This window comes from Brassica oleracea, chromosome C9 (genome assembly GCF_000695525.1).
Source record: "Brassica oleracea var. oleracea cultivar TO1000 chromosome C9, BOL, whole genome shotgun sequence".
Lineage (NCBI taxonomy): Eukaryota > Viridiplantae > Streptophyta > Magnoliopsida > Brassicales > Brassicaceae > Brassica > Brassica oleracea.
The window spans coordinates 36,642,794-36,665,851 of record NC_027756.1 but is presented as its reverse complement, the minus strand read 5'-3'; the positions used below and the strand labels follow the sequence as shown (position 1 = coordinate 36,665,851).

Sequence of the window (23,058 nt, the reverse complement as noted above, 5' to 3'; positions counted from 1 at the left end):
AAATATTACATTAAACATCTATCATAATATTATCATTTGATATAAAAGCAAGAAAATTAGAATAAGTAAATATACAATATATAAAATGGAAATAGTAAATTAAACATATATCTGAAAATGTATAGTTAAATAAATAATAAGTGAATATACAATATAAAAATATTACACTAAACAATAATAATTAAATATACAATATAAGGAAAAATAAATAATAAGTAAATATACGATATAATAAATAGAAATATTACATTAAACATCTATCATAATATTATCATTTGATATAAAAGCAAGAAAATTAGAATAAGTAAATATACAATATATAAAATGGAAATAGTAAATTAAACATATATCTGAAAATGTATAGTTAAATAAATAATAAGCAAAAATACAATATAAGACATAGAAATATTATATTAAATATCTATTGTAATTTTACCATTTGATATAAAAGTAAGAAAAGTAGAATAAATAAATATACAATACAAAGAAATTCTTTAAGATGGTCAGTTTAAGTTTTTGTCACAAAATAATATTAATGAGAAAAATGACCAAAAAAAGTTTTATTAAAGCGTAAAAATACATTTATACCGTAGAAATATTATACTAATAATACGATAATATTAAGTGTTTAATGTGATATTTTTATTTCTAATATATTATATTTAATTATTCTAATTATACGATAATATTATACTAAGTAAATATAAAATTAAGAATTAAAAAAACTAAATTAAACATCTATAAAGTAATAACTAAATACACAATATAAGAAATAGAATTATTATACTAAACATTATCGTATTATTATAATAAGTAAATATAAAATATAAGAAAAATAAATAATAAGTAAATATAGTATATAAGAAATAAAATATTACATTAAATACATATTGTAATATTATCATTGATATAAAAGCAAGAAATTTAGAATAAACAAATATACAAAATAAGAGAAGATAAACAGTAAGTAAATATATAATAGAAAAATAGAAAAACTAAATTAAACATTTATCTGAATTAAACATTTATTAAAGAGTAAAAATACATCTATGCCATAAGGTTAAATAATCTAGACTTAGGGTTTAGAGTTATGGGGTGGAGTTTTGAGGATATGATTTCAAATTTTGAAAAATAAAAAAGAAATATTAAAAATTTCAAAATAAAATGAGTTATTTTGGTCATTTTTCTTATTGATGACTATTTTGTACAAAAACTTAAAAGTAACTATTTGAAAGAATTGCCCTACAATATAAAAAAAAATTAAATAATAAGTAAATATATAATATAAAAAATAGAAAACTATATGAATCATCTATACGAAAAAAATGTATAAGAGATTGATACCTTGTTGTACCAAAAAAAAAAGAATTTTAACTTAAGATCAATTGCTGATAAATGGACTGGTCATACCTATTTATATATTAGTTAATTATTTCTCTAAATATTGAGGTTGGACTTCATTTATTTATTAACAGTTTGCCACTCGAGTGTCCAAAAGTGATGTACAAGAAAACTGATTTGATGAAATTTTAGCGAGAGGTTCTCCTTTTTTCCAATATCATTTCGTGTTGTTCTAATTTTTTTCTAAAACACTACATTTTTAATTTTCTAAGTTTTCTTAACTTTGTCGTTTAAACTTAAGATTCATTTAAATGACCGAAGGTGACAAAACCATTCATGTGAAGATATTTTCCACGAGTACAAAATGGTGTTGAATACAAATCTCTGGAAACATTTAAACGAGTTCACTTGTAAGACTATTTACCACAGTTTTGTATTCAGCACCATTTTTTTACTTCTTAAAATTTCACATCATCTTTTCTTTTTCTATTTATAACTCAAAACTTATTCATTTTTATATTACACAATGGCTTTTTCTATAATTCATAACCTTATTCTATTATTTTTATTTCAGCTTTATGTTTTTTATTGTAAATCTATAAAAAAAATATTTAGTTGCATAACCAAGAATTATTGAAAATAAGGTGAATATTATAATTAAAAGATGATATTAAAAAAAATCAAATTAAGTGAACCAAGTCCATATTTGTAGAGTAAAAATATGATGAACCTTGGTTAAATATTTTTATTTTAAAAGTTGTTTTCTTATAAAATAAATGATTCAAAATAGTTAGATTTAATCAAAAATCTAAAAGTTTCATCAATCAATTATAGCTTAACACTTGTATTAATTTATATTTGTTTTTATAGAAAATTGGTTGATATTCACTCCCTACTTTATTGATTTAAAATAACGACATCATTAATATTGACCCATTTTCTTTTCATTCAATTTGTTGAATCTATTCAACACAAATTAAGCAACGTATTTGTTTTCTCTTTCTCTTGTTCTCTTTTTCAACACCAGCATCATAGTGATTCAATTGTCGCGCAACTTATTCAACAATTTTATTGTACATAGTCTAGTAAATTTTGGTGGATGCTAATGTAATTTACACGTCATCTCAATGCCAAAGTTGTATAAATATGTTGCTACTGCCTGCTGCGTGTAAACACAATTATTCCACAACCGAAGTAAAATACAACTTCCCCTCTCAGTCTCTGTCTCTGTCTCTTCTTTCTATCTCCCTCTAAAATCGTCAGCACAGTATAAGACTTGAAGGTAATCTTACCAAACTCAGTATTTCTATCTATACTGAGTAGATGTTCCAATATATAGCCAGAAGAAATTCTTACTTTCGCTATTATTTTAAATATACGTATTCTTCACTTCTTTCTTTGAGTGTTGCCAACTTGCCAAGAAAATTCAAATTTAATCTGATGATGACATAGGGTAGGAGTGATGCTTTGATTTTTTACTTCTGTATTTTCATTTCACCTAACATGCTTACTTTGTTGGGGATTAACCACTTAACATGCTTATTTTGTGTATCTATTCACTTATTTTGTGTATTTATTTCACTTGACATATGCTATTTATATTTCTGTAAAGCTTCGCAAATGAATAACTATGCTTTTTTTGTGCAGGAAGCAAAATGAGTTTGTGGTATATCATCGTTGCAATCGTCTTCTCTGCATTTGTACTCGTTGCAAAGAAGACCAGAAAGACAAAGAAAAAACTACCTCCCGGACCACCAAGACTTCCTATAATTGGCAACTTGCACCAATTAGGATCCAAACCTCATCGTATCATGCTCAAGTTATCTGCAAAATATGGATCTCTAATGTCCCTCAAGTTCGGAGACGTGTCTACCGTCGTGGCGTCAAGTCCGGAGACAGTGAAAGATGTCTTAAAGACGTTCGACGCAGATTGTTGTTCGCGACCTTATTTGACTTATCCTGCAAGAGTTTCATACAATTTAAATGATCTCGCCTTTTCTCCATATAGCAAATATTGGAGGCAAGTACGGAAGATGACGGTTATTGAACTCTACACCGCAAAAAGGGTCAAATCTTTTCGACATATAAGAGAAGAAGAAGTTGCTTCCTTCGTCGAATTCATAAAGCAGTCTGCTTCACTGGCCAACCCGGTTAACTTGAACAAGAAGTTAATGAAATTGTCTGGAAGTGTGATTTGTAGAGTCGGATTTGGGATGAATCTTAAAGGGAGCAAACTCGAGAATACTTATGAGGAAGTCATTCAAGGAACCATGGAGGTGTTGGGGAGTTTTGCTGCAGCAGATTACTTCCCGGTCATTGGTAAATTAATCGATAGGATCACAGGGTTACATAGCAAATGTGAGAAGGTTTTTAAAGCAATGGATGCATTTTTTGATCAATCTATAAAGCATCACCTAGAAGATGAGAGCCTTAAGGATGATATCATTGCCTTGCTCCTCAAAATGGAAAGGGGAGAGACTGGACTAGGGGAGTTTCAACTTACACGAAACCACACGAAAGGAATTCTTCTTGTAAGTAATGGAAACTTCTCAATTTTGATCAACTTCATTATTTACATGTTGCATGCATGAAATTTTAATCTTGTTTTATTGATTGTTACAGAATGTGCTTATTGCTGGAATAGACACTTCTGGCCACACGATAACATGGGTGATGACTCATTTGATTGCAAACCCAAGAGTTCTGAAGAAAGTCCAAGCAGAGGTGAGAGAAGTTATAAAAAATAAAAATGATATCACAGAAGAAGATATAGAGAAAATGGAGTATCTCAAAATGGTGATTAAAGAAACATTTAGGATAAATCCACTTGTGCCAATTCTAGTTCCAAGAGAAGCCTCGAAAGATATAAAGATGGGAGGTTACGACATTCCAAAGAAGACATGGATCCATGTCAACATATGGGCTGTTCACAGGAATCCAAACGTTTGGAAAGATCCAGAATCTTTCATCCCCGAGAGGTTCATGAACAATGAGATCGACTATAAAGGTCTTGACTTTGAGTTGTTGCCGTTTGGTAGTGGAAGGAGGATGTGCCCTGGTATGGGTATGGGTATGGCTTTGGTACACTTAACTCTTATCAATCTTCTTTACCGTTTCGATTGGAAGCTTCCGGAAGGAAGGGAGGCAAAAGATGTTGATCTTGAAGAATCATATGGACTTGTCTGTCCTAAGAAAGTTCCACTTCGCCTTATCCCGGTTCTAACGACATGGACTTGACTTCAATTTATATTTTCATAGTAAAAAAATGTAACATTTGGAACTTTTTTCTTTTTTTGCTAAATAACCTTTGGAACTTTTTTACCAGTATCAATAATCATTAAAGAAACTCTTTGATGAATCCACCGTTTCGCACATTATCTCCGTAACTGGTTCGAGAGTCTAACAAATAAATGAATCTTCAAGAGCAGATTAATTTAGAAATATTATTAAGTTTCTTATTTTCTACTCACTCAGTTTCATAATAAGTGTAGTTTAAAATTTTTCACACGAACTAAGAAATTTTTAAAATTTTCTGTTTTACCCCTGTTTAGTATAATTTTTTGTTTAGTTTTATTAATTAATTAATTATAAATAAAGGAAAATTTTTAAAAAAATTGTTTAAAATATGTTTTGAAACAAAATTTAAAAACTAAAATAACACTTAATATAAATGGAGGAAATATCAGTTATCATTAATTATACTCTAGACTACTATAGCTAAAAGACTAGTTTGCACTGCAAATTCTTTTATCAAAGTGCACCGTCACTCTTTCCCCTTTGGTATGAAAGTTCTATTTAGGATTAGCTAAGACCATGATTAACCCGGAGTTTTTAGAATAGAGTTCTTAACGGAAGTTAAGAAACTGTTTTTTAACTTCCGATAAGAACCCCATCCTAAGAACTCCGCGTTAATGATGATCTAAGAAACGTCAAAGTCAAAGGGTTTCTATTTTCTGATGGTGACGAATCTTTAACCTAGGATCGCTCTTTCATTATCCTTAAAAAAAAATTATCCACCTTTGAAAAGGTTATTCTGGTCAAACGGTCCCGCATTCCTATTTCTTTCCATCATTTGTTTTTCTTTATATTTGGGTTCATTATCCATCTTTTGTTTTTCTTTCTACTTGGGCTGATGATAGATAGGTCTGGGCACGGATCGGATATCCGGATTTTTAAAGGTATTTGTGATTTGTTTAGTATGTCACGGATATCTAATTTTTCGATTTGCTTTGCTTCGAAAAAATACAGATATTCGGAAAAACGGATATCCAAAAAATAAATTGATATTTGCGGATATTACGAATACTTACGGATATCTCATATGTTTTGATTAATACAAATAATCTTAAAAAATTGATACAAATTTGTTTTGTAAAATATTTTTTTTTGCATGATATATATGATAAAAAACTAAAAGAAGTAGTGAATCTACATATTTTGTAAATTTTTTTGAACTTAGTTAACAATTATAATAACACAAAACTTAAGAAAAAATTATAATTATCATAAATGTGTTTTGTTCTTTTTAGGTAATACTTTTATATAAGTAATAATGTGAATATAATTTATCAAATCATATGTTAGAATAATAATTATATAATTTTATACATTAAAAACTTTAAATATAATCAAGATATACATGTATTTATATATTGCCGGATCGGATCGGATATTCGCTCCCCAAAATTTTAATATTTGTGATTTGCTTCGATTTTAACGGATATTGATTTTTAGTATTTGCTTTGATTCGAAAGTTTACGGATATCCAGAATTTCCGGATCGAATCGAAACGAATAACGTATCAAATCAAATTTAACGGATAAAATGTCCAGTCCTAATGATAGGTACAACAATTCTGGTTGAAAGGTCCCGTATTCGTATGAAAATTGATATTTTATTACCTATAACAAATGTTTACACATCTTTAGAGCATACTTGGGGGATAAACAACTCTAAGAAAACTCTATCTTTTCCTCCTTCTCAATTCCATATCTTTCAGGAGGAAATATTTATGTTTTTTTTTTGTATGTTTTTTGCTGTAAATCTTCGATTGTGAAATCAATTTTCAACTCCGCTAGGCGAGTTTCTGTTTCTTTTTGACGATTTTGTGCTGGGTTTCAAATCAAATCGGATTTGTTCTTCATGTCTCATTCTCACTAATTTGGTTTGATTCAATAAAAATCCGGCTACTCCGGAATACTTTTGCTTCTCTTCTCTGTCCTTATAGATATTCCGATTGAACCTAGAAACTCTTGTTTGCATCAGCCGGTCAAGCTCTGTTTCTTCATCGGGTTTAGGAATCAATCTTCGTTTTTTGTTAAAGGCGAAGTCTCCTCGAAGGTGAAGAACGGAGAAGATTGATGGAGTGACAAAGAGTAAGCATGGATTTAGATTAGTCGGAGTCTTTTATGGAGGCGTTCCGACAAGGTCCAGTTGTATCTTTGAAGCTTTTCATGGAATTCATCTCCGGCGATTTGAAGAAGATTTTTTCTGGATTCGCGGCGACTAAGAGATGGAGGAGCAAGCAAGTGAATTGAGTTAAGCGGCGAAGAGTACCGGTGGCTTTTGGACCGACATGCAGCCTGCGGTGGCATTAGGTCACTCTTCCCGATTACAGAAACGACGAACGCCACGTCTTCTACCACGCAGGGTCACAATCAGAATCATCCTTCCACCAAGACTAAGGCTAACTCGAGCTGTATACTTATAGAACCTATTAGGTTCTACAAGCTCTAGTGTCGATGATTCACGATCAGTATCAACAAAATTAAGGACCCTGCATGGATCCTTGTAGAACATAGTGTCACGATCAGAATCATTAATGACCTAAGGCACATAGTGTCACGATCAGAATCATCGATACTAGAGCTTGGATCCTACCTTCCATGATGTCTACTGTTTTTATGCTTTTTTGTGGAGGATATAGTTTCTTAACTGGAATGGTTTAAGGTATCTAAAGAAGCAAACAATTTATAGAGTAACATAACGAATGAGTAAGCTAGATTGAGTCTGAGGGTTACAGTTTGAGAGTCAAAACGTAACAACATCGAATTAACACATGTACGTTTTACACTACAATAACTCGTTGCACCAAAAACTTACATTAATAGAAATTGTAGGCGTTTAATAATAACTTCAACACTGTTATTAGATTGTGTATTTATAAAAAGTTATATAGATTTAGTTTTTATAATGATTCTAGTGTTATTCAATTAAGACTTTTCAAAATTATGTTAATAAAATCTTTTGTTATTAGTTTATGAACTTGTAATAGGTAGTTAAAAGTTTATAACAATTTAAGTTATTGGTTTCATCATTTACAAAATCAACCAAAGTATTGTGTTGTTAAAAAACGGGAGAAAATTGCCAAAAATGCCACATTCATAATATCACTTTTCATGTTTACGCTAATTATTTTTATCCACACTTTTAAAGAGGTAAAAAGACATTTATAACCATATGGTTAATTAATCTAGACTTAGGATTTAGAGTTGAGGGGTGTGGTAGGATTTTTGGAATGTGAAATTTAGGATTCTAATAAATATATAAATAGATACTTAAAAACATATTAAAATAGTTTCAAAAAACAACTTCGATTTTCAAAAAAAAAATTTTGAAAAAAAATTTTTGTAAAAAATGAAATTGAAAAAAAAAATTGTAAAAAAGTTTGAATTTGAAAAAGTATAATTCGAAAACATAAAAAATTATTATTTTTTTACTTTTTTTATTTATTTAAATAATTATTTATAATATATATAAAGAACAAATGTATAAGAGTTTTTTTGCCTCTTAATGATGAAAATATTTTTGAAAATGTCTCTTTATTGGTGGTAAACATAAATAATGGTACCAACAAAGTGGTAAACATGAAAATTTCCTAAATAAAATGAGAGTAATGATTTAAAGTTTGTTGTTGTTAGAGGATAATAACAAACCAAAAAAATAATATTATAAAATATTTAAGGGAGAATTTACTGACTAACCAAATTTGGGATCAAAATTAAGTAAGTGGCATTGATTTTAACGTAACGTAATAACTAACATTTATGTCAATTATTATCCGATTCTATCTCTTCTTCCTGTAATCAACCGATAACTCTGTGTTGTTGAAGATTTTGTGGCCAAAATATATATGATGAATGAGGCACCTACTCATGACGTATATGAAATGGATATGGCCAAAATTTACCGCACACTGTTAACATCGACAATACCAACACCATCCACATCACTTACATAATTAGAGGATACGTTTTCACTGTGCACGGTAAATGTGTGGATAAAATTAAAAAAAAATTTGCAATAAATTGTGTATTCAATTTACTTCTCACAGTCAAACCGGAGTGTTATATTCCATATCAACAAAATAGTATAAGACACCAACTCTATCCCAATCCCACCCCACCCTCAGCTCCTAAATACTAAATATTAAACCTTAATTCTAAACCCAAATATAAATATATACACCCAGATCAAGGAAGTATAAACCCTAATCTAAACCATAATGTAAAGCTAAACTCTAATCAAGAAAGTATAAACCAAAATATAATGTAGATAATATGGTTTACTATACCCAAACCTCTACTTAGTAAATGTAAACTTTAGGCATGAACCTATAAACCCAAATACAATCTATAAATTGCTTTCTAATATTACACACTTGAAAGCACATTTACTTGGTTAGCCGGTTGCATATCTTCTATTCCACATAGTCTAAGTACTATAGTAAAAGAATATTCCAAATAATCAAATTTGTCCAACACTCGAAAAAATGAATTTCATATTACAATCAATCACACAAAATGACATAGAAGAGAACTATCAAATTTGAAAGCATGACAGATTATTACATTTTTAAAGAGTAGTATAGAAATATGTCTCAAATAATATGGTAATTGATAACCTTACATAAATAGCTACACTTAACATATATTATACTATTCTTTTCACCGAATATAGTATAGACGCGAGTTCATCTTCTTCAATTCTTCTTTTTCTTAGAAATACTGATACATATTCATTTCGCTCACCATCATTATTCTTCACCACCATATAGAGATCGTCTTCATTTCCTCTCTTTTTCCCGACACGGCGGCGTTTTTACCGACCTGCCGTCATTATTCTTCACCACTAGATCTGTAAACAAAAAGAGAAAAAAAAGTGTACGTAAACAAAAGCATGATTGTGAGAATCAATGATTTAAGAAAAGGAAGAAAAGAAATGAATGAGTTGTTGTGTGTGCTCACCGTCTATGCCTTCATTGTTATTTTTTCTTTATCACAATTGGTTGTCCTTCTCGTTGAGAAAAAATCAATTCAAGAAGATATATGAGTAATAAAAGACCACGTTTTACCTTTTTCAATTACAAATTATTAGTTAAATTTTGTTTTCTTTCTGCAGGTTTCACCGGTTATATACAAAAGTATTATGGTATTATTATATAAAAGACACAATACCTATTTGCAATTTAGGTCTTTTTGTCATACAATGAAATATAATTTGTTTGAAAGTTATGCAAACCAATTTTTCAATACTCCCTCCGTTCAGTTTTAAAAGACGTTTTGGTCAAAAAAAATTGTCTCATTATAATTGATGTTTTCCAAAAATGATAAAAGACTATGTTTACCCTTTATTAACTCTATTTCACGTACTTAATTATACAAAATAATCAATTAATGAAGGATAAAAAAATATTATACTTGGTGCATTAATTTGTGTGAAAGTTTCTATAACGACATATAAAAGAAGAACATAAACTCTGTAGAAATTTATAATTATCTTGAGTTAAAAATCTAATAATCTACAAAATTCTTTAACCTTACTTAAAAAAAAAACAGCAGGACTCTTTTTAAATTCAAAATACTTGTTGAATTTTTTTTAAAAAAAATCATCAAAATTATTTTTAAATCACAAACCAATAACAGCCCCTAAAATATTTATGTAGTCGACTTAAGAAAAAATAGGGCCATTAACTAAAATGGGCTGAATCCAAAACCCAAGGCACAACACATAAAGTCCGGTCTTGTCTTTTTGTTTGCTGCCCCATACACCTCGTGTTTGCACTTACCACTTACCCGGCAGCTATACTTGCCAAAGTCACTTCATTGGCTATCAGCCACCACCAGGAGGGACCCACCAATCCTGGTTCGTGTATTTATTTACGTCGAAAACACGCAAACACATAGGAAAAAAAGTTTATTATTTATATAGTAAAAGAAAGTACAAAAAGGTACCAAAAAGCTAGAAGAAAAAACAAAGCAATGGGCGATTTTGGATCCGATGGATCGTCAAGCATGAGCGTTGTAATGTATCCGTGGTTAGCATTTGGTCACATGACTGCTTTTCTTCACCTCTCCAACAAGCTTGCAGAAAAAGGGCACGAGATCGTTTTCTTGCTCCCCAAGAAAGCTCTAGACCAGGTCAAACCTCTTAACCTCTACCCAAATCTCATCACTTTCCACACCATCTCAATTCCTCATGTCAAAGGGCTCCCTCCCGGTGCTGAGACCAACTCCGACGTACCATTTTTCTTGACCCATTTGCTTGCGGTTGCAATGAACCAAACCCGGCCCGAGGAAGAGACAATTCTGCGTACAAACAAACCGGATTTGGTTTTCTACGATTCCGCTGATTGGATACCTGAAATCGCAAGACCGGTCGGTGCTAAAACTGTTTGCTACAATACCGTCAGCGCTGCTTCAATAGCCCTAACTCTTGTCCCTGCTGCGGAGCGAGAGATCATTGATGGGAAGGAAATGTCAGCGGAGGAGTTAGCTAAACCGCCTCTAGGTTACCCGTCTTCAAAAGTCGTCTTGCTTGCGCGCGAAGCAAAAACCCTAAGCTTCGTCTGGAGGAGACACGAGGGCATTGGTTCTTTCTTCGATGGGAAAGTTACTGCGATGAGAAACTGCGATGCGATCGCTATAAGAACTTGCCGTGAGACGGAAGGCAAATTCTGCGATTACATCGAGAGCCAATACAATAGACCGGTTTATCTAACCGGACCGGTACTCCCCGTAGACGAACCTAATAAGACTTCCTTGGAGCCTCGATGGGCTGATTGGTTAGCCAAATTCAAGCCTGGTTCTGTTGTGTTCTGCGCTTTCGGTAGCCAACCCGTTGTAGACAAGATAGATCAATTTCAAGAACTCTGTTTAGGGCTTGAAGCAACCGGTTTACCGTTTCTGGTCGCGATAAAGCCGCCTTCAGGTGTGTCAACGGTGGAGGAAGCGTTAACTGAAGGGTTCCAAGAGAGGGTTCGTGGACGTGGCGTTGTGTACGGAGGTTGGGTTCAGCAACCGATGATATTGGACCATCCTTCAGTGGGGTGTTTCGTTAGCCATTGTGGGTTTGGTTCGACGTGGGAGTCTTTGATGAGTGATTGTCAGATGGTTTTGGTTCCGCAGCACGGTGAACAGATATTGAACGCGAGGCTGATGGCAGAGGAGATGGAGGTGGCGGTGGAGGTTGAGAGGGAAGAGAATGGGTGGTTTTCACGGCGGAGCTTGGAGGATGCCGTGAAGAGTGTGATGGGTGAAGGTAGTGAGGTTGGTGAGAAAGTGAGGAAGAATCATGACAAATGGAGATGTGTTTTGAGTGACTCTGGGTTTGCTGATGGTTATATCAGCAAGTTTGAACAGAACTTAACTGATCTTGTGAAGTCATGAATAATCATTTTTATTCTTTCCACTTAGTTCGGTTTAATTTGGTTATGTTTGAGTTTTAGCCATGGTTTAAGATATTTTTGTAAAACATGTTTTATTTCTTTTGAAATTCTCATAAAATTAGCTGATTAGGGAATTTCTTCCAGAAGCTTATAAATCTATATTGTATTCCCTGTATGGAATTATCAACAAATTTTAATGTCTCTGTCGATATTAAGTGACTACAAATTCTTAGCAAAAAAAAAAAAAATTGACTGCAAACTTAATTTCTATGATATTTATTTTAGTTTTTAAATAAAAACAGAAGCTTGTAAGAAAAACAAATCACAGAATTTAATCAATGGACAATTGTATAATTGTTATTATCGTTATATTTCCACTTTCAGTTATTCATTAGTAATGCATAATGATTTTTCTTGTGGTTTGGAGCTCCATTTCCACTTTACCTTGCTTGTAAGAATAAATGATTTCAAATTCTTGTATCGTTTTTCTATCTAACGAGGAGATCCAAGAATAAAGGCACGCTTTAGTCTGCTAATGGCAATCTTGTGTTCTAAATTACAAAGTTTGATTGGACCTTTATATTGATATTAAACCTTTGGGTTTGATTTTGATCTGAATCATAATATGTGGTGTTGAAACCTCACCTATGTCCATTTTGCTTTGTACCAAACCACTTTTTAGTATGAAAAGCACAAAGTCTTATTTAGCAACAAAAAAATAGAAGCACAAAGTCTAACAGCGAGAAGGCAGGGTGCGACGTTTGGGAAGAATGCTAGACCTTTTGTTCAAAAGCACCATATCCACTTCTTCTTTTTTTTTCTTGCCGAAAGGAATCCATGGTATTTAGCAATGAAACTCCTCAACTAAAGATGAATCGTAAATAAACCCGTCAACTAAAAATTTGATGAAAAAATCTTCAATTTTAATTCCGTTAACATATGTCACCCTCTGTCACGGTACTTTAGACGGAGGGTGACAAACATTAACGGAACTAAAGTTGAGGGTTTCTTTCGTCGAATTTTAGTTGAAGGATTATTTTGCGATCCATTTTTAGTTGAAGGGTTTTATTACTAAATGACATTAAATGTTTTAAAATCTTTATTATCATTTATGCATTATTTAAAACTCTTACAATAGATTTGTAAGCCTTTAAAAATAATTTATAAATTCGTATACATTACTTTATCAATTTTATAATCGATTTACAAAGCTTTATAAATATTTTAATACTTTTACAAATGATTTTATAAGATTAAGGATATAGTTGTTCGCCATACTATAAAAACATGAAGTAAATAAATAAAACAAGAAAAATAAATTAAAGATATTGCTTTATTGATTAATATGGTAGTAGTATAATATATTAGTTCAAAAATCAAAGAGAAGAGAAATAATTGTGCATTATTTTTTCGGAAGCAGAAAGAAAGCATGACCTAAAGTCCAGAAATCGTGTAAAAGGAGAAGAAGGCCGGCGCCATACTTTAAGAAGGAATGTTGAATTATGGTGCCATCCATCTTTCTTTTTTACACGATTTTTGGACTTTAAATTGTTCCTTTTTCCTGTTTTTGGAAAATAATAAAGGATTATTTTTCTTCTCTTTGATTTCTGAACCAATACATTATTTTTCTACCATATTAATAAATAAAACAATATCTTTGATTTAATTTTCTTGTTTTATTTATTTACTTTATGTTTTTGTATTATGGCGAACAACCATATCTTTAATCTTATAAAATCATTATTAAATATTATTAATAATTTATAAAAGTATTAAAATATTTATAGAATTTTATAAATCATTTATAAAATTGATAAAGTAATGTATAAGAATTTATAAATTATTTTTAAAGACTTATAAATCGATTGTAAGAGTTTTAAATAATGCATTAGTGATAATAAAGATTTTAAAATATTTATTAACATTTAGTAATAAAACCTCTCAACTAAAGATGAATTGCAAAATAACCATTCAACTAAAAGTTCAAAGAAAGAAACCATAAACTTGAATTCCGTTAATGTATGTCACCCTCCGTCTAAAATACCGTGACGGAGGGTGACAAACGTTAACAAAATTAATGTTGAAGATTTTTTTTGACAAAATTTTAGTTGAAGGGTTTATTTACAATTTATCTTTACTTTACTTGAGAGGTTTAATTAATAAAAATCCTTTATACAACAGCCAAAGAATAAAGGCAGGCCAACATACTTGCAATCTTGTGTTTAAAACTGCAAGGACTTGATTGGGACCTCTATCACATTCAGTCTCCTTTTGATATCAAAACTTAATATGTTCTTTCGTTACTCGATCCTAATATCATTGCTTTCTTTGTTGAGATGTCATATTTTTATTTATGTTGCGTTGAAACTCTGAGAATATCATATGAGGATTTGAAGTACATCTACAGCAATAAGTTAAATCCTAGAGAGCTTCTGATTTAAAATTCTTAGTATGTTTGAAGTGTTGTCAGATAATGCTTCTAGTTAATGATGTGGAATCTACTAGTGAAGCATGCGTGGCCCCCAACAGGAAATTTGATCCTAAAAGGCTCAAGAAATATTAAAAATAAAAGAATTTTTACAACCTCATCTGGAGCATAAGACCACTTTCATCAAGGGGTTCTTACATGGGTCTTTACCCAAAAATAAAAAAAAAAATGAAAAAACCCAAATTAATGAAGAACCAGTGCTTATTTTGGGTTTTTTAGAGATGGTAAGAGTCCCTTATGTGGCAGTCACACATTGGACCGAACAGGTATTGTCTCTCTCTCCTTCGACTGAAACACACGAATTCTCTCACCTTTCGTTCTCTAGCAATGGTAGATCTTCGAAGATGGGTGGTGCGCTGAAGGATATCGCTTCAAATTCGGAGCTTGATAACTTGCGCCAGAGCGGCGCACCGGTGTTGATAACGCTATATAGAGACGCAAACCCTAATTTTCCTACACCAAGTCTCAGCTCAAGCCGTCAAAAATATCGAAGCAAGGTTCATACTCTCTTTTTTTCGTCGTTGAATTTTTCCTTGCGCTTATACATTGCTTTAATCGGGTTTTGGTATTTTTTGAACTCGTGATTAGGACGTGGAGGTACGTCTGGAAACAAGTTCAGGATGTCGCTGGGCCTTCCCATTGCGGCGACGGTGAACTGTGCCGACAACACAGGTGCTAAGAACCTTTAAATCATTTCCGTGAAGGGGATCAAGGGTCGCCTCAACCGATTGCCTTCAGCTTGCGTCGGGACATGGTGATGGCTACAGTCAAGAAGGCTAAGCCTGATCTGAGGAAGAAGGTTCTTCCAGCTGTCATCGTTAGGCAGAGGAAGCCTTGGCGCCGAAAGGATGGTGTATTCATGTACTTTGAACGTAAATTTTACTTTCTTGAAATAATTTTTTTTTTCACTTTCTTTAAAAAGTTAATTGAATGTTTGAATTAGGTTTCGTGATGTTGAATTGTGTGTTCATCGTTACTATCAAAAGAGAAAATGTGTTTTGTTATATATTTCTGTGTGTCTTGATAGTGATACAACAAGAACATTTATACAGAGGAAGAAGAAGACATAAAACTTCGTGACCAAGTTTTGTATGAGACAAAACAATACGAGGCCCAACAATGCAAATTAATACGAGGCCCAATACTCCCCCTCAAGTTGGAGCGTGAAGATTCGGAAGGCTCAACTTGGACACTAAACGCTCAAATTGTTGTCTACCAAGTGCTTTAGTAAGCAAATCTACGATTTGGTCATCGGTTTTAACATGAATTGTTGCAATGGTACCATCTAGAACTGCATCTCGGACAGCATGACAATCAGATTCCACATGCTTTGTTCTTTCATGAAACACGGGATTAGCTACGATATGTATGGCCGCTTGCCTGTCACATAACAGACGGACAGATGTTTGATGAGGAAAACCGAGCTCCTTTAAGATCTGTCTCAACCACAAAATCTCATCAAGTGCCTTTCGCATTGATCTATATTCTGCCTCTGCCGAAGATCTAGAGACGGTATTTTGTTTCTTGGTTTTCCAAGATATTGGTGATCCACCAAGAAACATAACATAAGAACTTAACGAGCGACGAGTCAAGGAACATGCTCCCCAATCAGAATCACAATAAGCTGTAACAGACAAGTCAGTATCTGACCGAAATAAGATACCTTGACCAACCGTGGCTTTCAAAAAATGCACAACCCGCAAAGCTGCTTCCCAATTACCTTCACGAGGTGTGTGCATGAACTGCGAGAGAATGTGGACCGAGTATGACAGATCAGGTCGCGTAAGGAGAAGGTAAATAAGATGCCCAATCAAACGACGATATCGAGCCGGATAGGCTAAGAAAGGGCTTGCATCTTTAGCGAGATCAAGATTCTGCACCATTGGAAAATGAACTGGTTTGGAACCGAGAAGACCAGACTCAGCAATGATCTCCAAAGTATACTTTCTCTGGGACAAGAAAATTCCTTCACCATTGCATGCCACCTCGAGACCACGAAAATATTTCAGTTTCCCGAGGTCTTTCATATGAAAACATTGTCCCAAGTATTCTTTGAAAGATGACAATGCAGCGGAATCATTACCACAAATCAACAAATCATCTACGTACACAAGTACTCTCATCTTGATAGCATCACAGGTGTATGTGAAAAGAGAGTAATCTGAGTAAGACTGCTTAAAACCATAACCAAGCAGTGAAGTAGTAAGCTTCACGAACCAACATCGGGGGGCCTGTTTAAGACCATACAAAGACTTGTGAAGTCGGCATACCATGTTTGGGTCTGAATGTCGAAAACCCAAAGGTAACTTCATATAAGCTTCTTCATCGAGATCACCGTGAAGAAATGTGTTGTGCACATCCAACTGATGCACTTCCCAATTGTTGGCAGCTACTATTTTCAGCAAGCAACGAACTGTTGTCATCTTAACCACAGGAGCAAATGTCTCTGTGTAGTCTTCTCCTTCAACTTGATGATTACCGAGAACTACCAAGCGATCTTTGTGACGTTCAACAGTTCCATCAGCCCGATATTTTATCTTGTAAACCCATTGATTACCAAGTGCTTCCTTTTCTTCTGGTAAATCAACAATGCTGAATGTATTGTTAATTTCGAAAGCGTCAACTTCGTCAACCATCGCCTTTCGCCAAACTCGGTCTCGCATGGCTTCTTTGTAGATTTAGGTTCAACTTCGGCAAGTACTGCTGCTAAGAAAGCCTGATGTCCGGTAGAAAATAGAGCATCAGATATAACATGTTCAAGTAGATATGGAGTGTTATCTGGAACCGTTGACGAAGACGGTGAATGTGAGTCGATAGGAACGGGGAGTGTATTATCAAGACGGTTGACATTGTAGAGAAAGTAATCGTTGAGCTTCTTGGGAGGATGTTTTGATCGCTGTCCACGTCCCAAAGTATTAGTCATGGTAGGTGTGTGATGAGCGTCAGGAACTTAATTGTTTACTTCAACATCTGAAATAGCAACTGGTGCTCTATTTTCAGTAACCGGCTCTTCTTCCAACTCTGATGATGTGCGGCCAATATCATCACTAGTCTCTTCTTCGGAGGATGGAGTGACCAAGCTCCCCCTATTGTGTACAGGAGGAGAAATAATCCAATCTTCATCAAACACTGTATCTTGACAAGAGGATGCTTCTGCTGAGCTCTCACTAGGCTGATGTTGAAAGGGGAAGGTGGTTTCGTCGAAGACAACATCTCGTGAAACCAAGAACTCATATTTGTCTAAATCATAGACGCGCCATCCTTTCTTTCCAAAAGAATACCCCACGAAAACACAATTACGACTCCGTGCTCCAAACTTATCTTTGTCGTGGGATCATAAATGAGTAAAACAAGCAGATCCAAAGATTTTGAGATGGTCATAACTTGGCTTGGTTCCAAACAAAACTTCATGTGGGGTATTTAAAAAAATTTGTTGGTGTGATGTTGATAAGGTGTGCTGCTGTGAGAATAGCCTCACCCCAAAAACGGATAGGCATTTTCGCTTAGAAGAGCAGAGAGCGAGCGACATTAAGAATGTGTAGGTGTTTGCGCTCGACCCGACCATTCTGTTGCGGTGTTCCAACACAGGAAGTTTGATGAAGTATACCTTTTTCACGAAAGAATGAATCCAAACACATGAATTCTGTGCCGTTTTCACTGCAAACTACTTTGACACTTTTTCCAAATTGGTTTTCCGCATAGGCACAAAAGTTTTGAAAAATTTGTCAGACTTCTGATTTTTCTAGCAAAAGATGAAGCCAGACTGATTTTTCTAGCAAAAGATGAAGTCATCCACAATTGTTAAGAAATAGATGGCACCGCAACTTGACGGAACACGATACGGCCCCCAAACATCAACATGAACCAAAGCAAAACATTCATGTGATTTATTGAAACTATCATGAAACACTTCTCTTGTTTGTTTAGCAACAAACGTCGCAGGGACTTGGGTTAGACTTGCTTACAACAAAAGGTAAAGCAGAAAATACTGAAAAAGCTGGATGACCCAACCGTCGATGCCACAACGCTTGATCCGAAACAACATCAACTTTATTAACTCGTATTGATGCCACATCCATAAGATAATACACTCCATCCCGTTCTTCACCGGCTCCAATCAGGGTCCTCGTGAAATGGTCCTGGACAACACACAAAGTATCAATAAACATGGCACAACAGTTCTTTAGTTGCTTCAGAAGCTTTGAAACAGAGATCAAGGAACAATAGAGATCCGGGACATAAAGAACATTGTGAAGAGAAATCGATTCTGTGAGGGGCAAAACACCCATACTAGAAGAAAGAGTTTTGCTTCCATCGGCAAATACAACTGAGCAAGGTGATGCATTGACAAGATTCACAAGTAAAGAGAGATTCCCAGTCATATGGTGTGAAGCACCAGTATCGATTATAATGTCACCGCAAATCTTACCGGAAATTTTGTTGGAATTACCACAACCTGTCTTCTCTTGAGCGATCATACCTATTGATTTCCATTGCTCCGGTGTCAACTCAGGGAAAACAGAGGCATTGGGGGAGGTCGCATTAGCTATATTAACCATAGCACGACCACGATCAGCTACAACGCCACCACGACCACCACGGCCAGCTCCTCTACCACCTGAACGAGCATTTCTCTCTTTCCACCAATCAGGATATCCCGTTATTTGCCAACAAAAGTTTTTGTCATGACCTGAGCGGCCGCAATGAGAGCAGAGAAGGTGATCTCTTTGGCGAAGAACTTGGGTAGAAGAATCACCAACAAACTCTCGTGGTTCATTCATCGTGAGTTGTGGAGAGTCACACCGAGTAATAAAACCAACTGCATCTTGTTGATGATGATCACGAGTTTGATAGAGACGTTGTTCTTCGCGAATAGCACAAGCATAGACTTGCTCCAAAGAAGGACAAGGATCAGTGTCAATGACAGAGTTGATGAGATTCGAGTATCGAGATTCATCCAATCCCATGATGAATTGGTGTACTTTTTCTTCCTCTCGATCTTTTGACATCGTCTCTGCAGCACCACACGAGCACGGCGGAATGGGCTTGTAGATATACAGCTCATCCCACATCTTAGCGAGTCGTCCGTAATAATCAATTACAGACTATCCATCCTGTCGAGAGGCAGCAATCTGAGTACGAAGGTGATGAACTCGCACCTTGTTCCCCACCGAAAACCTCTTCTTCAAGTTTTCCCACAAATCATGAGCATTGTCGATGAAAGAAACGGTCGAACGAACACGAGGAGTAATCGATGTACGCAACCAACCAACAACCATGGAGTTAACAGAGATCCATGACTCCAAATCAGCACCGGCTGCAGAGGGTTTGGCAATCGAGCCATCAATAAAGCCCTTTTTCTTCTTGGCGCTTAGAGCGTTCAACATCTCTAACGACCATTCATTGTAGTTCTCTCCGGTCAACATCACCGAGGTAATCATAGCTCCGGGATTGTCAGAAGAGAACAGAGAGTAAAGCGTCACTGTGGTGGAATCACCAGCATGTTCTGTAACAGAAGCCTCGATAGACATGATCAATGAATTAATCAAGACCGTATGATAAACAAACCAGCAAACAGACCAAGCGATGATCAATCTTGAACTCAAAAGAAAACAAGAAAATTTAGGGTTTCAGGATTTGCTCTGATACCATATCAAAAGAGAAAATGTGTTTTGTTATATATTTTTGTGTGTCTTGATCGTGATACAACAAGAACATTTATACAGAGGAAGAAGAAGACATAAAACTTTGTGACCAAGTTTTGTATGAGACAAAACAATACGAGGCCCGACAATGCAAATTAATACGAGGCCCAATAGTTACAGTTACTTTAATGCTTTATCGATAGCTTGTTTGGTTTGAAGTGCCCCAAGTCATATTGCTTATGAATAGTTTTTGATGATGTTTATGGCTTCTTTTTTCAGGTAGAAACTGAGGAACATCCTGAGATATCTGAAGCTTACTCTGTTTCTGCTGTTCCTTATTTTGTCTTCTTCAAGGTATGTTTTTGCTAAAGTTTGGTCCTTTCGCTTTAGGGTTTATGTTTTGATTAGTTTGTGTCTCTGTTTGATTGGTTGGTAAGAACAAGAAGATGGGTCACTAGAAAATCTAGATTCTGAGCATATAGGAGAAGAATCAGATGGTTCAATCATTTTGCTTTTGTTTGGTTGTAGTTTCTCTGTCTGAATTTGTTCAATCATTCAACATTTAAGAAAAAAAATATTTAAGAACCCCAATGAAGTTCTTCCATTGAAAAACGAAAAATTTAATTACACTAACAAAGGTTCTTAACCTTTCAAATCACAAAATTAACTACTTAATTATTCTTAAGAACCTTTAATAGCCTCTTATGGATGGACATGCTCTAAGGGTCGAAAGAGACAACAAAGTACTGTCTGTTTCTTATAAAGTACTGTCTGTTTCTTATAATAGTTCTTGATTCATGTGCCTTATCTGTAGCAATGCCGTATTGATTCAAATCCGAATGGTATTGAGACTAATTTGATTTCAAAACTCATGTTTTCATCCCATGTTCTGAATTGTATTCATGTAGGAGATGGATTACATCCCTCCACAAGGCCCATCGAATAGCAGGCCCTAATCCAGCAAGTCGGATCGATTTGGTCGGCTCGGTGGCTAAACCTATCGGCTTGACCTTAGAGTACTTTTAGCCGGTCGAGTAAGTCGGCTAAAAGTGCCCGGCTTAGAGGGAGCCTCGTTTCGGCCCGTATACTCGGCCTCTCGCATTAAGGGCACGAAATTAGGGCATCTGGGGAAGGAGTCCTATAAGAAGGGAAAAGGAAGCAACAAGAGATAGACTTTTGGACCATTGAACACACTGAGCGGCTAGATCTAGGGTTTTAGGTTATCTCTTTGATCTTGTTACTCTTCGATCTTGTTGCTCTTGAATACTCTTGTAACCCTTCAAACCATATCTAAATAAAACGTCTTTAGCCATCCCATTTCTGACTTCTTCCATCTTAGTCGACTGAATCCCGTTCAAACAATTCATTATGCGGGTTTTTTTTCCGGCATGTGATTTTTCATATTATTCTTCTCCTTGAAAATAATATAGTGCTTGCACCCCCAAAAATAGTTTTTTTTTTTGCTAACACCCCCCTCCCCCTCCCCAAAAAAGAAAAGTTTGTAAGAAATTTAACATCTATCTTATTAAAGTAAAAGTACTTTAAGCTTTTGTTTGGCAACATGAATAAAAATTAAAAAAAGATTAATCATGTTGTTTGGAAATTTTGATAGTAGTATATTAAGAAAAAAAAGTAATGGGCTTATCTTATTAAGAAAAATATGAAGTTCATTATGTTATATTAAAAAGTAATTGGTTTATGTTACTTGATATACATAGTTCAAATCAAAATAATAATTTAAAATTGATTTATATCAAAAAGTTATTCCAAAATATACATATATTCAAAATTTGATTTTTACTAAAATATTTTCAAAAATCGATCCATAAGGATCAAACGACGCTATAAACCTGTCCTCGACAAAACGAGAAGGGAGAACCAGCGGGGAAAAAGCGAGGTTGCTATCAGACAACGGATCCACACGAAGCTTCGTAGCCTCCGCCTCGTAGAGTTTCTCCTGCTCGATAAAAACATCGATCATTTCTTGCGGGATCTCCGTACCACTTGCCTTTATCATCTCGAGGCACTTCCTCGTCCCCGAAGCTTGACCGTACAGATTCTTCGCCTTCCCAAAGGCGTCCAAGCGAGTTAGATGGTCGCGGACGCGACCAAAGCGAGTTAGTGCCTTCTCGATCATAGTAGCTTCAACCCTTTCCCTCTCACGAGTAACCTCGAGTCCCCGGGAGTTTCTCAAGCGTTGCCTCTCTCTGATCAACTTCTTAACCGCGGCGTCCCTTTCCTCGAGTAGCTCTGCCTTCTCCTTTTTAAGGGTCGCAGTCGCTTGCTCCAAACGGGTGTTCTCTCGAGCAAGCTCTTTCTTAGCCGCGCAGGCGGATTTGAGCTTACCCTCCAGCTCTTCGAACTTCACTCGAAGGACTTCTTTCTCCTTCGAAGCCTTCTCGTTAGCCTTTTTATGCTCATCCCTCACCCTCTCAATGGCCTTCAATCTTGCTTGAGCGAGCTTCTCCGAAGATCCCAACTGGATCATCGTCTGCTTCAGGGCGCTGTCGTATTTCTCGACAAGGAAATACTCCCGTCACTCTGCAAAACGACAAAAACGGACCACGTGAGATGGATCAAACCAATAAATCAAAGAAGGAGACAAAAGGTGAAAGGAAGCGTAGATACCCGCGCTCTCGAGGAAGCTGCGTCGATGTATTCGTTCTTGAAGTAAAGGTCTTCCAGTTGCGGCATCTCAAAAAAAAATACAATACAAAGCTTAATTTCAAACACCGATTTAAATTATGATTTTTATATTTCCCATAAAAATTTAAAAATATAATATATGTGATTACCTATATGATGGTACATATAAAATACTATTAAGTATATGGTTACTTGTATGATGGTATTATAAAATATGATTAATATATCACTACAAGAAAACAACAAGGATACTGAGGGAAAAAATCGTCGGA

At 34.7% G+C, this 23,058-nt stretch overlaps 2 protein-coding genes across 2 annotated transcripts; both read left to right on the top strand.

The window, feature by feature from the left end:
* Nucleotides 1-2,619: 2,619 nt before the first annotated feature.
* LOC106316404 (cytochrome P450 71B14) lies at nucleotides 2,620-4,651 on the top strand. Its single transcript, XM_013754288.1, has 3 exons — nucleotides 2,620-2,623; nucleotides 2,989-3,872; nucleotides 3,964-4,651. Exons 2-3 carry the CDS (start codon nucleotides 2,997-2,999, stop codon nucleotides 4,576-4,578), a joined length of 1,491 nt encoding a protein of 496 aa, XP_013609742.1. The 5' UTR covers nucleotides 2,620-2,623; nucleotides 2,989-2,996; the 3' UTR covers nucleotides 4,579-4,651.
* A 5,880-nt stretch (nucleotides 4,652-10,531) lies between these two features.
* Nucleotides 10,532-12,115, top strand: LOC106317845 (anthocyanidin 3-O-glucoside 2'''-O-xylosyltransferase). The gene has a single exon (XM_013755629.1). The coding sequence runs from the start codon at nucleotides 10,602-10,604 to the stop codon at nucleotides 12,006-12,008; it is 1,407 nt and encodes a 468-aa protein (XP_013611083.1). The 5' UTR covers nucleotides 10,532-10,601; the 3' UTR covers nucleotides 12,009-12,115.
* Nucleotides 12,116-23,058: the final 10,943 nt, after the last annotated feature.